We start from the raw sequence: 14,400 nt of genomic DNA, 5'->3' as shown, positions 1-14,400 counted from the left end.
TGATAAATCTGACAGTTTCGCATCTGATCTGGGTCTAATAACGAGTTTAATTCTTTATCAGTAACGAGGACGTACCACCGCCTTTGCCACCCCACGGAGTATCAGCGAATTCGAGCGTGGTAGCCGCGTCGACGACAGCCGCTGCCGTGACAGCCGCTCCCATAAATGGTAATAACAATGGAAACGAGGATTACAAGCCGCCTGTCCCACCGCATAGAAACACCGGAGTGATCGTTAGGCTGCCAGAAACGCCTAGAAAGCATCGTCATCGTGCGTCCAGCGGTGGTAGCGCGTCCGGACATCACGCGAATCATCGGCACAATGCAAACAAGCAACTCCAACAGAATAACGTTGTTAAGCCGCTAACGACGCAGCAACACGGCAAAGGCAGAGCGAACAGCCCAAAGGAGAATGGCGAGGAAGAGGAGGAGTTCGTTGAGTTAGTCAATCCCGACGACAAACAACAACAACAACAACAGCAACAACAACAACAACAACAACAGAATCCTTACTCGAAAGAGGCAAGGTCTAGAGAGGTGAAAAGGGCGACGATAGTCGGAAATCCTATGTTCTCCTCGTTCTCAACGTCGGCCGTCGCATCCTCTGTGAACGCTTCCACCCCGACCATTGCCTCATCGTCGACCTCCCCGCCCTCCACGTCACCGTCCTCCAACAGTTCCTCCTCCTCCTCCTCGACGGCGTCCTCATCGTCTTCCCAGGAGCAGGAGGAGTCCGTCGCACTCGAAGACCTTAATCTCGGTATGGATTATAACCAGATCATGCAGTACTTCGACAATTTGAAGGAATCGAACGCCTAGGTAGAAGAGTCCGACCTCTTCGAAGGTCGACCGTAGTAGTCAACGTCTATACGAAGCTCCGGGGTCCTCACGTCGTCCTCCATTCTTCCGATCTTCGAGCGCTTCCTCTCGCCAATTAGTGTCGAAAGATACGTACATTGACGAGACGGGGTAGCTCGACGTTTGACACCGATTAAGAAGCTCGCCCGCGCGCTGATGGAGCTTTGCCATCGGAGATGACCCGAACGTTTCGTATTCTAGACTAATAATCTAGTCAGCTTCCTAGCAGCACGTCAAGAGCATGCGTAAAGACAAATACAGGTACACGCGCGGAAAACACAAACACGAAGACTGAACACGTTACACTTACACATACTACATAATAGGTACACGTACTACGTATGTACACGCGAATAGAGGACACGACAGATACAGAGGCTTTATCCGACTGCCGGTGATCGATGGGGTGGTAGGTCGATCCAAAAGAGGATATTATACGCTAATTATAATTATCCTTATGATATCGATGCTCCTACGATCTTGACGGATCGATCGACTCATCCTTACCACCGTTCTCGCCCCCGTATATCTTCTCGATCTCTCGCTCAAGCCTTTCTCCTACAACTACCCCACTCTCCCCCAACCCCAACCCCAACCCCCGCCTGCCCGTATTTTTGCGGACACTCTTTACCTTTGTCGTTCGCGGGGCACCAAATTGCTGGTTTTCGCTACTCTTGCTTTCCCAGCAGTACAGTCCGACGAGAAGACTTCGATCCGATGTTCCGATCTCGATTTTGATCTTCTCTCTCATCTACCTATCTTCTCATTTATTACATATCACACCTTTCTTATCAAACCTTTCTTCCTTATCTTCGTGTTCATTTTTTTCTTGGATCAATACACTGGATCTGCTCGTTCGTTTCTTATCGTATATTTTATCTTAACCGTTAACTTGAAATCTTTACTTTTTCCATTAGAAAATATCACCCCATTCCCCTACCCACACCTATCTCGATATCGATATAAGAGTCGGCGAATAATAGTCTTCCTGCTCGGATTGGGTCAGAGGTCGAGATGACCGTCGCGATCGAAACTATCGGAAATCTCTGGTTGCGTTCCGCGTCGAAAAACACGTATATTTATTCGAACCGATGGTGCGTCGTAATATTTGTAAATTTTGCTTTGTAAGACTGTGTACATATATATATTATATATATATATCGCGATAGCGCAGATTATTAATTACGGACTTACAGATTTAACTTTACATTTATATATGGCCGTAGCGAGCGAAGAGCATACATACATATATGATATATATATACTACGTAAGATCGTAAGGGTCCTAGCGCGAGCCCTTCGATCGCAATTCGTCCTTTCCATATCGGATTCTGCGTGCGTGCTAGGTAACGACGACGAGAGCTATCGCACGCGCGCCATTTTTCTCTCCATTTTTCGCTCCCTTTCCCCGCTGGCCTTGAAAGTTCCCTTTCAATAATTTCGAACGAAGGACACGCACAGTACGCACATTCCCTTCGGAACCTTGCTCCACCCTCTCCTCTTCTCCCACCCTCCACCCTCAATACACGTTCTTCCTCTTCTTCTTCGCGAATTCGTCGTTTCCCTTGCGAGAACTCGATCGTGCGCCTTCTCTCTTTGTTCCCGATCGTTGAAAATGAAAAACGTATCGATGCGATACGACTAAAGGAAAAATAAAAAGAAAAAAAAAAAAAGAAAAAAAAAGTAAAAAGAAAGAAATTAGAAAAAGAGAAAAGAAACGAAGAAGAGAAAAAGAGAAAAGTGATGCGATCTTTTGATCCGAGGGACGGAAACGGGAAAAAGGGATAAAGAAAAGAAAAGAAAAGAAAAGGAAAAAAAAAAGAAGAAAACGAAAAAAACTATGTTTAATAGGCGTCTAAGGACTACGTGTCTAAGTATGTATGTATCTGTAAGTTGTGTGTTAGCACGTCGCGTGGAATTATAGTGATAAAAATCGACGATAATGGCAACGACGTCCGATGAAACCACCGAACGCGCGCAAAAACCTGTGTATCTATCTATCACGCGCAAGGATCGTCGGTGATCTACGTCGCGTTATCTATGTAATTGTAAGTGCGCGATCAGATGACGATCATTAGGAATATATATCTCTAATGGTGCAACGGATAAGAAATTCCGTGCCGAAATCGAGACAACGTACGTTAACCCGCCGAGAATCTAGTCTTATAGCGTAACTATTATATATACATATATATATATTTATATATATATATATATTTATATATAAACAATTAATCGTCGTAACGCGCGATCTACGTTGCCTTTCGCCGTATGATGCGTTTCTTCGAGTCGCGAACGGCGGATCCATCGATCAGCGAAAGTTCCGAATGCATCAACATTGCTTTATTGTATAAAGCGAGAAAGACTCGTTGTCAATGAAGAAATGAAAACGAATCAATCATATCGACTGCAGAGTGAGACGCGCGCGCTTCTTCTTTATTTATTAAAATCGGCTCGCTCGCCTTTCCGCAAAAGGAAAACTTTGGCGCTCTTGCTAAATGATAACACTAAAAATGTGCGTCAATGAGATCTATTTACGAATGATATAGATTGTAAAGATTTTACGAGAACGTCACGTGACGATGACTATTTGTCACACACGGCAAGAGGGACGCGTGTACATGGCTCCACGTGTTCGGATCTTTATTCTACGATCGAAGATTATCGAGAGAAAAAAGAAAAAAGAAAAAGAAAAGAAAATAAAGAAAAAGCACGGACGAAATGATAAACGTTCCAATATGATCTTTTGACGCGCTTTAATAGAAACAAAAAGTTCCTTTCTTTCTACTCGTCGTACGTTCGGGAACATAGTATGCACGTTTTTCACGCGTTCTTCGATCGTCCTTCTTCTCCTTCTCCTTCTCTTCCTCTTCTTCTACGCTTCGATTCTTATCTGAGTTCACGAAGAATATCCGTGGCCAATTTAAATGGCCAATACGTTTAACGGATGTATGTATGTATGTATTTATAAGGTCACCGAACGTGAAATCGCGCGTCATACCTCTCGGTGTAACTAAGTTCTTGCTGATTAGAGTTTATGATCATCGTAATGCTGTCTGCGTACACATACACACACATTCCTTTGACACGACGTCACCCTATCTACGTTAAATGTAATAAATACGGAATAAAGTATTTAAAAAAGCGCGTTATCGCTTGCGATTGCGACAATGACAACGGGAGCGACAATGACGCAATGATGACAACGACGGTGACGGCCACGTCCGTGATAACGGACTGTAAAATCTAAGGATTTGTTAGGAACATCTTAAATCCAATTAAATTTCCTTCAAGCGCAAGCATAAATATTAATATTTCCTATCGACACTTAGTCTACTGATATTTTATTACTATTATTGTTGTTGTAATTATTATTATTATTATTATTATTATTATTATTATTACTATTACTATTCTCATCATCATCATCATCATCATCGTCATCATCCCCATGCAATATAAGATCATTGCTATAGCTATCGTTTTCGACATCCCCATTTGTCATAACCATAAACATCGTTGCCGTTACCGTTCTTGTTATAAAGGTTTTTGTTGCTGTTGTTGTTATTGCTGTTGTCACCACAAGACATATTACCGTCGTCAGCTTCGTCGTCGTCGTCGGCGTTGTTGGCGTCGGCGCCGGCGTCGCCGATACGCTAATTAAACAATAAGGTACGACTATCGCCTACTCAATGTACAATATGTAGTATTTACCTGTTGTTACCACCAAACCATCATCAAAGATATATAAAATATTGTAATTGTAACATAATTGCATTGCCATGATTTATTCGTTACTCATTACTCACATATTTTTCGAATCCCTTCCTTTCATTAAATTATCAAATCGTGTTTAATAAGGTAAGATATTTTACATATCGGCTATTATTTATTAATATTTATTACGTATTCGATATAACTGATTTATTAATAAGTAATATTTAATTAAAAAGTATACTTAAATTTAATATTATTTATTTATACATATTTAGTGTACCATAATTTGTCAAATGGCGATATCCAATTATGACAACCACCGATATTATTCTGAATGATATATTTCCACGTCCAAGGATTCAAATTATTTTCCTCTTCTTGTTTTTCTTTTTTCGCCATTTTATCTAATATTTCTTGGCTAACAGCCATAGCTTTAAATGGACATTTGGCCGCTATATCTTTTAATACTTTCTCTACCTAATGAATGTAACAATATTAAGTATTACACTTGTGTTTTACTCTCTTTTAAATATAAGATAATTCAATAAAATAACTACACACTTGAAAATATTGTATATTTCCACCAACTTCTATAATTACTCTTCCAGCTTTAATCGGAGTAACGTAATGATCTATTGATCCCTTACCAGCTCCCATACGTGAACCTTGGCTCTGTACAAGACGATCGTATTAATTGCGTAATATGTAGTAAGTAAATAACACCCAATTTTTTTCTTTTTTTATACAACCTTCTTAGTAACAGGCTGCCATGGTGCATCAACACGCCAGATAGCAAATATATTATTAAAATCAAAATTACGCAAAAGTGTCATACGTATCATTTCAAAATGACCATGTTTTAATCTTCCACCTCCTGTAGCCTGTAATTCGTACATGGGCATGAGTTTTAAACAATCTTGTTATCCGCCCGTTTTAATAATATTTTTTATCATTCAACATATTAAATTCTTCCTATCGTTACATTAGATATAAACTTACTACAATTCCATACTGTTTATGTAATAAAGTATTGTGTACAGTTTCTAGTCCACGCATAAGTCTTAACTTCTTTTGCATTTTAAAAGGACGTAAACTTGATGCATACTGCGGCACTTTTTCCATAATTCTAAGTTTATTTTTCTCAGGATATTCGACATCTTAAAGAAATACATCGATATTTGTTATTTTACTAACGTGAACAAACTTATATAAGGTTAGTAACAATGAACTCACTTTCAATTTTTACAGGTGGATTGTACACTTTTAATCCTTTTCTTTGGATAAATATCACAGCAGAGTTATTTGCTATTTAAACGAAAGAAGAATATTACAATTTATCGCATTGAAACATTAACGTAACTTAAATCATAACCTTAAACATAACCTTAGATTATTTATGCTTTTTGTTACTTACTCGAAAGGAATGATCGTACTGTATTTCTTAAAGTCTGCATGATCGTAAATTTATAACTAACTAATGTTTAATTTATAATTTATATTATAAATATAATTCATATAAATGAAATCTTAAATGGACCAAACAATTGGTCCAATACAAGCACGTAATCTCTTTTCTAAAATCCTTCGAATCAGCATTCAGAACGAATGCTACTACGAGTAACTTTTCTTTTATTATCGAATGTTTATCATATCGTTGTTCATATTAAGAACATATTTAATAATGAAAAAAGAGTATCGCAAATTTTCGAGTATCGAAATAATTCAGAAAAAACGTTCATTATTCCATTAAATTATAATTAAATCATTAATCATAAATCTGATAGAAAATTATAAAACTAAGAAAAAACACCAGATTTAGGAGAATGTTCATTGGCTTTTTGCATGAAAACGTAATAGTGACAATTAGATCGTATTAACGAAACATTAAAAATCTTTCTCTTTTTTTCGTAATAACGCTAAGAAATAAAGAAGGAATCGTTTCGGGATAATCTTATAAAGATCTATTTGAAAATATCTGTTTGAAAATTAATTTATGAAATATTTACTTTATCTAGTGAATGTAACTAAAAATAGTGTCTACAGAGATTCAATTGACTCACGTAGCAGCATGACACGAGTTTTGTGGTTCCGGAGCTCAAGCGAGCAATGAAAAGAGTGACAAAACAGAAAGTGAACGAACCGTGTTCCATGAGAGCGTGTGCGATTGCACACAGTGTTATGTCTTGACTTGCTTTATTATCGAGTCTTGTAATTTTTACAACTTTCCGCTAGGAAAATAAATAAACAATAAAAGGAGGACGGCTGTGTGATCCGTGTATTGTTGAAAATAGATAAAGATTCGAGATGGCCGGTGCAATGTTGTTTGAGCGGGCACAAGCTGTATCGATGACAAATCGCAGCGAAGGTATTTCTCTACTAAATGAGATCGTATCCGATCCTAATATCGGTCTCGCCGAAGATGACGAAGAAAGCATTAGGGTCAAGGAGCAGGGTATATTACATCTTGGTGAACTTTATAAAAAAGAGGGCAAGGCGAAAGAGTTAGCCGAACTTATTAAAGCAACTAGACCCTTTCTTAGTCTCATAAGCAAAGCCAAAGCTGCTAAGCTCGTAAGATCTTTAGTAGACTTCTTCCTGGACTTGGAGGCTGGAATTGGCATAGAGGTAATCGTCGATAACCGTTACTTTAATGATAGAAAGATGTTTAGAATATTGTTTAATGTAGTTTGTTTAGGTTAAAAAAGCCCTTTAAATATAAGCTGAATTCTATTAGTTCTTTGATCAAATGTGCATCGTATTTTCTTTATTGGCGATGTTACCGTCGCCGATATATTTTGTAAAATTTTATATATATATATATGTTGATTATATACTGACGAAAGAATTTCTTTATTTAGGTACAATTGTGCAAAGAATGTATAGAGTGGGCAAAAGAAGAACATAGGACATTTTTAAGGCAATCATTAGAAGCACGATTAATAGCTCTTTATTTCGATACTGGCATGTTCAGTGAAGCTTTGCAATTAGGTTCTGCTCTTCTGAAAGAACTTAAAAAGTTAGATGACAAACAATTGCTTGTCGAGGTTCAATTATTAGAGAGCAAAACATATCATGCATTAAGTAATTTAGCTAAAGCAAGGGCAGCCCTTACTAGTGCTAGAACTACTGCCAATGCAATTTATTGTCCACCAAAAATGCAGGCTGCTTTGGATCTACAATCTGGAATTTTACACGCTGCTGATGAGCGTGATTTTAAAACTGCCTATTCGTACTTTTATGAAGCATTCGAAGGGTAAAATACTTAGTTAATATTTGTATTACCTTTGTATTAGTACAAATTAATAATTACAATTTGACAATGATAAATAATAATTTTATAAATTTATCTAATATTTATGATTTCATTGTATATTCTATTATAGGTATGATAGTGTTGAAAGTCCTAAAGCATTAACGGCATTGAAATACATGTTATTGTCCAAGATTATGTTGCGTACACCCGAAGATGTTCAATCTATTATGTCTGGAAAATTAGCTGTCAAATATGCTGGACGTGATTTGGATGCTATGCGTGCTGTTGCTGAAGCCAGCCATCGACGTTCTTTGGCTGACTTTCAAACAGCGGTTAAACAATACCGACAAGAATTAGAGGATGATGTAATTGTGCGTGCTCATCTAGGTTCTCTTTACGATGCTATGTTAGAACAGAATTTGTGTCGTTTGGTTGAACCTTATTCTCGTGTACAGGTACAATATTGTATGAATGATAGAAATCTATTATTGAAATAGTTAACTATTCTAATTATGGTAACTTACTTTTAGGTGAGTCATATTTCTTCATGCATATCTTTACCTCTTGCACAAGTAGAAAAGAAGTTGTCGCAGATGATATTGGATAAAAAATTGAAAGGGGTCCTTGATCAAGGAGAAGGAGTTTTAATTGTATTCGAAGATACACCTCGTGACAAAACATACGAAATTGCGTTAGAAACAATACACAGCATGGGAAAAGTAGTCGACACGCTTTACCAGAAAGCCAAGAAACTTACCTAGCCCTGTTTAACATATATTTATATAAGCAAAGTTTATTATAATTATTCTTATCATTATACTTAGTTTCTGGTCATAAAATACAAATTAATTGTTTCCTTTACATCTAACATAAAGCAGCTGAAGGTATTGCAATACAAATTATTCATTTGCCACTTCATTCTTGCGGATATATTGTAATTAATAATAGTTAAAAATATTTTGTAAGTAATAAATCTGAAATGATTAACTTACATGAGTCCTGATTTATTATCTTACTCATTGGTATACTTTGTCACGAGTACATACAATTTTTAATTGATTTATCATGTTGTTACTTAATTAGAAAATAAACTATTTAACGTGTGAAATGTAAATCATGGATAATAACTTATTTATTTCATCAGATCCCTTTTATAACAATAATGTAACAATTATCATTCGGCTCGATTTTTTTACTCTTTATATATCTATCTTTTTTTTTTTTCAATATATCTACTTTTTTATATACTTACTATTTCCATGTACTAAATATCCTTATATATATATATATATATATATATATATATATATATATACATGTTGAATTTCGAATCGTATATTAAAAACTAAATAATTTTTCGTACATTATTCCACTTCCTTTGATCCCAAATATAGAGTATGCATCATTTTAGAAATAATAATAATATCCTTTTATATTTTTATCTCTCAGGTCATAAGAAGAAAAATTCATTCAAAATTTACTATGTATGTATGTAAAAACGGCTAGATACTTTTTTGTGAATTTTTATATAATCGAATTTTCTTTTATATACAACAAGCGTATATTTTCCTTATATATTTGTACGTGGTATCGTATTCTAAATACAAATAAAAAATTTAACAGCTTATCCACGATCAGTTTTCAAATCATTAACGACAAGTAATATTAAAGATTCTCATTTGATGTCGCAGTACGTATAGGTAGGCTCACTTCCTGTTTGAAGTTGCACGTTTTAACAAAGAAGTAGTGTGATTGTACTTAATAAAGCTTTTTTTTTATAAAACGTATAATGGCGGATGCTACAGCAGAAAAGGTAAATTGTTTACTCCTTTAAATTGCTTTATTATCGTCGTAGAAAATATTAAGAGATAAATTTTCGTTATCGTTAATTCGTCAGAACTATTAACGTGTTTAGGTTAAGTCGTCTAATTCACCGGCTTTATGTTGACTCAAATAACTCTTTCATTTATTATAATATCTAATCGATAGAATTAGTCGAAATCTTTATTTAATTCAATGCTTGATCGTTCGATAAAACATTAATTCTTATCTCAAATGTATATGATTTCGTTGTATCTGTAGATTCGTATTCGCATATGTATTTACAGCACGTGTGCGTGTATTCGTGCGAGGTACTCGCGCGCACGATTTCGCATACATTTCTATACATTGTAATAATGCTCAACCTTTATGCGATATAAGTAAATGAGAATTTTATTATCGAGGTTATGATAGCTAATTTATTTTAAATAATTACATATTAATGAAACGATATTATTCTTTGTTGTTCTTTAAGTTGATATTCTAAAGATTGAACCAAAAACTCTAAATAAACGATTATACTGTTAATGAATATAATCATACCTTTGTTAGAAAATCATTTATAATAATCGTATGTTAAGATCATTCGTTTATAGAAATACGAGTAAATTTCATTTGATTTTTTCTTTAATAATTGTAAGTTTTACTTAGACACAAAATATATATTAAGTTTAAGACTTGTATGTTCCTTATTGCTTTGTCATTATATACGTATTAGTCAGCTATTTCATAGAAAGAAAATAAAGCATTTTCTGAGTTATATTTATGTTATATACCTGTGAAGTCTGATATTTATTGACAATTTCTAAACAAATGAAGATTTTATAACCTTTCATTTTTAAGTATTTTATCATCATGTGAATTTGTATTCTTGTAATAAATTTTGTAAATTTAAGTTTATAACATATACAAAGATTTTTGACAATAGGCATAAATCATTTAAATTTATAACAAATGATACCAACACTGCTGCAATCCATTTCTAAAAATGAATCGATACTGTCAAAAGATTCGTTTTCAGAAAGACAAGATCTTATTAACAATGAGTCAAAAAAGGTTTGCATTAATGTTTGTAATAGTAACAATTTTAATATATATCTTAATATTATAAATTATTTGTATATGAAATTAAATTTAAGGACAACCAATTTAATTGTAAAAAAATTTCAAACATATTTGAATCTGTATTAAATGAATCACGTGCACACATTTACCCTTTAAGTTTATCTTACAGGTTCAAGAATACAAGGATTCTCTTAAAACTAAGGTAAACCTCTTTTACCCATTGTGTGTAAGTAACTTGATTCGTTTTTTTTTTTTTTTACCGAAATATGGAAACATCACTTTTTTATTATTTTGATAATCGGTTATTAATTACTATACAATATATAAAACGAATCAAGTAATACATATGTATAAAATTGGTACAATATGTGTAATATCGTGTATACAATCTTTATGTGTCATTCAGGCAGAACAGCTATTAATAACAGGATTCCCAGAGAAGATCGTAAAATTAAATGAATTATTGGAAACACCTGGTTTCCGTAATCGCAAATTGACAGATGTTCATCAAGACTTAAATGTGCCCATTCCAGACCCTATAGTTCTTAATCATTCCGAAGATGGACCTATTACGAAAAAAATTAAAATGGACAATAGTGTGGATGAAACTAGCGGAACCAAAGTTATGATTCTTCCTAATGGACCAGTACCATGTAACAAACCTTTATGTGAATTAATTCATGTGGTAAAACCATACATCAGACAACTCTTGGAGGATTCTAATCTGGTAAGACAAGACGATTGTAGTTTTTTAATTAATACGATTCAATCATTAGTCTATATTTGAATAATTTGGTTTCGTTAAATTTTTAGTTGAAAATGTGGATTTCATTTTTGATTCCAAAAATTGAAGACGGTAATAATTTTGGTGTATCAATTCAAGAGGATACGCTTGCAGAAATACAGTCTGTAGAGAGTGAGGCTGCTGCATTCTTTGATCAAATCTCTAGGTGTGTGTTACTTTATTTTCTGTCTTTATAATTATATGAAAACTAGATAAATATGTCTTTTTATTTTTGTTCTCTCAGGTATTTTATCTCTCGAGGAAAAATTGTTAGTAAAGTTGCAAAATATCCACACATTATTGATTATAGAAGAGCGATCCAAGAATTAGATGAAAAAGAATATGTGAGTTTGTGGCTTGTAATGTGTGAAGTCCGCAATCGCTACTGTTCATTACATGATCTCGTCATCAAAAACTTGGAAAAAATCAAAAAACCACGCTCTTCCAATGCGCAATCTCTCTACTAAATATATGAGTATTCCCTGTATATGTGTACAGGATGGTCGAAGTGCAAAAATAATCGCATTAAAGGAGCGTGCCTAAAACTTCATGATAGGAGAGAAAAAAGCTCAACCATTGCCATCCGCGCTACCATCTTAGATATTGACTCTAATGCCTTGACATTAGTCCATCATTCTTTCGACCAATTATAGTACTATGGAAAAACCACATAGTTGCCTCACACATATTACATGGAGAATATGTTTTAGCTTATTTATATGCAGAAAGGTTGATGTAGCTGAGATTATTGTATACAGTAATAAGAAAGAGCATCGAAACCTAATATCGTTCAATACTTTCTTGACACTCATGCTGAGTCATATGGTTCTATATTCAGATCATCATTAGAGTGCTCCTATACACTTATCACTGATGTTACACATTCAGGAATTTCATTCGATTTGCTTTTCTGATTCATTACATCAATTTTATCGACGGATTAAATGGTATAGTGAATTTGTACTACTGGATAGAAAAATTAAAGCATTTTCATGAGGAAACATTTTAAACACCATCGTATTGAATTTAGAATGATCGAAGGTATGATCTATAATTTACATTAATAAAAATATCAAAATATGAATCGAAGCATAATGTAAAAAAGATAAAATGAATTTTCTTGTCATTGGTGATTCGTGTATCATTTATAGCTGTATAAAGTAGAATATGGAATAAATATGTGCAACTTTATGGTTAGTGTGTTATACACTACTATTAATAATTCAGTATTTACACTTATTATCATGAATGCAACTTTTGCTTTAATATTTTTACATTATTTGAGGCGTAATGATGGATGATATGGCAAGATTAAAAAGATTAACCCAATGTCTCAATAAATGATACATGAAATGTCATATATCATTGATCTTCAATGAGTTAATTTAAACTTGTGAATGTATTAAAAGCGGCACAACCAGATTATTTAAATAAAATTTCTTCAGTAAATAATACAGTTTTTTTAGCCGTGGTATAAAGTTTAATTAACTACTGTTTCTTTGATTTTGTTTAGCATTTTCTACTTCTTCTCTGTATATGAAGATGATAAGTTTAAAGAGGAAACATAAAAATGTTATTTACATTTTACTGAGATTGTAAATAATATATTATCTTGTACACATAATTGAATATTTTGGAATGACAAAAAGACAATTTGTACGCTCCTTGGGGAAAAAAAGAAAAAAAAAATATGTATACATCATTGTAAACTATTTTGTGTCTTTTAAAAAGGATAGTCAATTGATGTACCAAGAATTTAACGTAGTATTCATTATATTTTTTATCATAATGCATCTTATATCATTCATGATTCTTTTTGCTTATTTTGTTCATTACTGTAATGGAATAAACAATTATTCCATCTATTACAAATGGAAAACTTAAAAAGAAAGTTTATGTATTTTGTATCAATCTTGATCAGTTACAAGCATTGTAGTAATTATTCAATTTTGAAATTATCGAGATAATATTAATAAAATAAGACTTCACATTCAATATCTGATATATATGGAACTTCATTTTAAGATATAAGTTTGTGTCTCTTGCCTTTCAATATTCTTTTTACATTATTTTAATTAATCCTCTGTACGTTCATTTTTTTTTTTTCTAAATATTTACTCAATCAGTGTACTAGCGAATATATTAAATGTCGGATTAACAGAAGATTCTCTGCTTCTGTTTTTACCAAAAGAAATATTACTAAATCTTCATTTGAATGTTCTTAGAAATATCGATATTTATTATATCGGTTAATAAATATTTTATTGCAAATGACGTTTCTTGATAAATTTTGATAACATTGAGTTGAGATTTAATATTATATCTTTAAACTACAATTTTGTTGAATGATCGATTGTTAAAGAATTTGAATCAGTCGGTATTACAGAACGTACTTTAATTAATTGTGTAATGATTGCACTATATTGTTTGTAGTTCATTTTATATAATTTTCTATGTCATTCTAAAGCACAACAAATATTATATCTTGTATATACACACACACACACTTTTATTTTTATAAAATTTTATAGGCAGGTATTAAATATTTTTTTATAACAGCCTTTTACTATATCAGTTTGCTTATGTAGTAAAATATGTATTTATGAAAGCTTTAAATTGTATGTTACTACTTGTATTTATTGTCTTGACGAATTAAAAATTAATCATTAAGACAATAAGTTGTATTGTAACAATTATTGAAAAAATTATTGCGTACTTACTTAACCATGTAATTTTTCATAAAATAATTAAAGTTCACTACAAAGTAATATTTGAATTACTTTTATATTTTCAATGCCTTTCGTGAAAAAGCAATTAACAATATTTTACGAAAGAAGTGATACAACGTTTTTTTTTGAATATCTTAAAAGAATTATGAAATAATTATTATTATGAACTAGTAT

The 14,400-nt window shown here is 33.2% G+C and overlaps 4 protein-coding genes across 6 annotated transcripts in view; 3 read left to right on the top strand and 1 right to left on the bottom strand.

The window, feature by feature from the left end:
* Window positions 1-4,629, top strand: part of LOC127071496 (transmembrane protein 132C) — an 88,245-nt gene extending 83,616 nt beyond the window's left edge. For all 3 annotated transcript variants that reach the window (XM_051010799.1, XM_051010798.1, XM_051010800.1), the window contains exon 10: window positions 62-4,629. In XM_051010799.1, coding sequence (XP_050866756.1) covers window positions 62-818 — 757 coding nt within the window. In that variant the 3' untranslated portion in view covers window positions 819-4,629. The remainder of the gene's footprint in view (window positions 1-61) is intronic.
* A 111-nt stretch (window positions 4,630-4,740) lies between these two features.
* Window positions 4,741-6,280, bottom strand: LOC127071508 (39S ribosomal protein L16, mitochondrial). The gene is made up of 6 exons (XM_051010848.1): window positions 5,989-6,280; window positions 5,808-5,879; window positions 5,574-5,731; window positions 5,324-5,455; window positions 5,136-5,246; window positions 4,741-5,051 (listed from the first exon to the last, which is right to left on the bottom strand). Exons 1-6 carry the CDS (start codon window positions 6,026-6,028, stop codon window positions 4,836-4,838), a joined length of 729 nt encoding a protein of 242 aa, XP_050866805.1. The 5' UTR covers window positions 6,029-6,280; the 3' UTR covers window positions 4,741-4,835.
* A 370-nt stretch (window positions 6,281-6,650) lies between these two features.
* On the top strand, window positions 6,651-8,818 carry LOC127071504 (26S proteasome non-ATPase regulatory subunit 11). Its single transcript, XM_051010840.1, has 4 exons — window positions 6,651-7,199; window positions 7,433-7,827; window positions 7,958-8,282; window positions 8,358-8,818. The coding sequence occupies exons 1-4, from the start codon at window positions 6,879-6,881 to the stop codon at window positions 8,586-8,588; spliced, it is 1,272 nt and encodes a 423-aa protein (XP_050866797.1). The 5' UTR covers window positions 6,651-6,878; the 3' UTR covers window positions 8,589-8,818.
* Window positions 8,819-9,507: 689 nt separating this feature from the next.
* LOC127071511 (proteasome activator complex subunit 3) lies at window positions 9,508-12,954 on the top strand. Its single transcript, XM_051010857.1, has 5 exons — window positions 9,508-9,640; window positions 10,883-10,915; window positions 11,120-11,440; window positions 11,527-11,663; window positions 11,742-12,954. Exons 1-5 carry the CDS (start codon window positions 9,617-9,619, stop codon window positions 11,962-11,964), a joined length of 738 nt encoding a protein of 245 aa, XP_050866814.1. The 5' UTR covers window positions 9,508-9,616; the 3' UTR covers window positions 11,965-12,954.
* Window positions 12,955-14,400: the final 1,446 nt, after the last annotated feature.

The sequence above is a fragment of the Vespula vulgaris genome, chromosome 22 (genome assembly GCF_905475345.1).
Source record: "Vespula vulgaris chromosome 22, iyVesVulg1.1, whole genome shotgun sequence".
NCBI lineage: Eukaryota > Metazoa > Arthropoda > Insecta > Hymenoptera > Vespidae > Vespula > Vespula vulgaris.
Note: the sequence above shows the minus strand (reverse complement) of the source record. Positions and strands in the feature narration are given on the sequence as shown.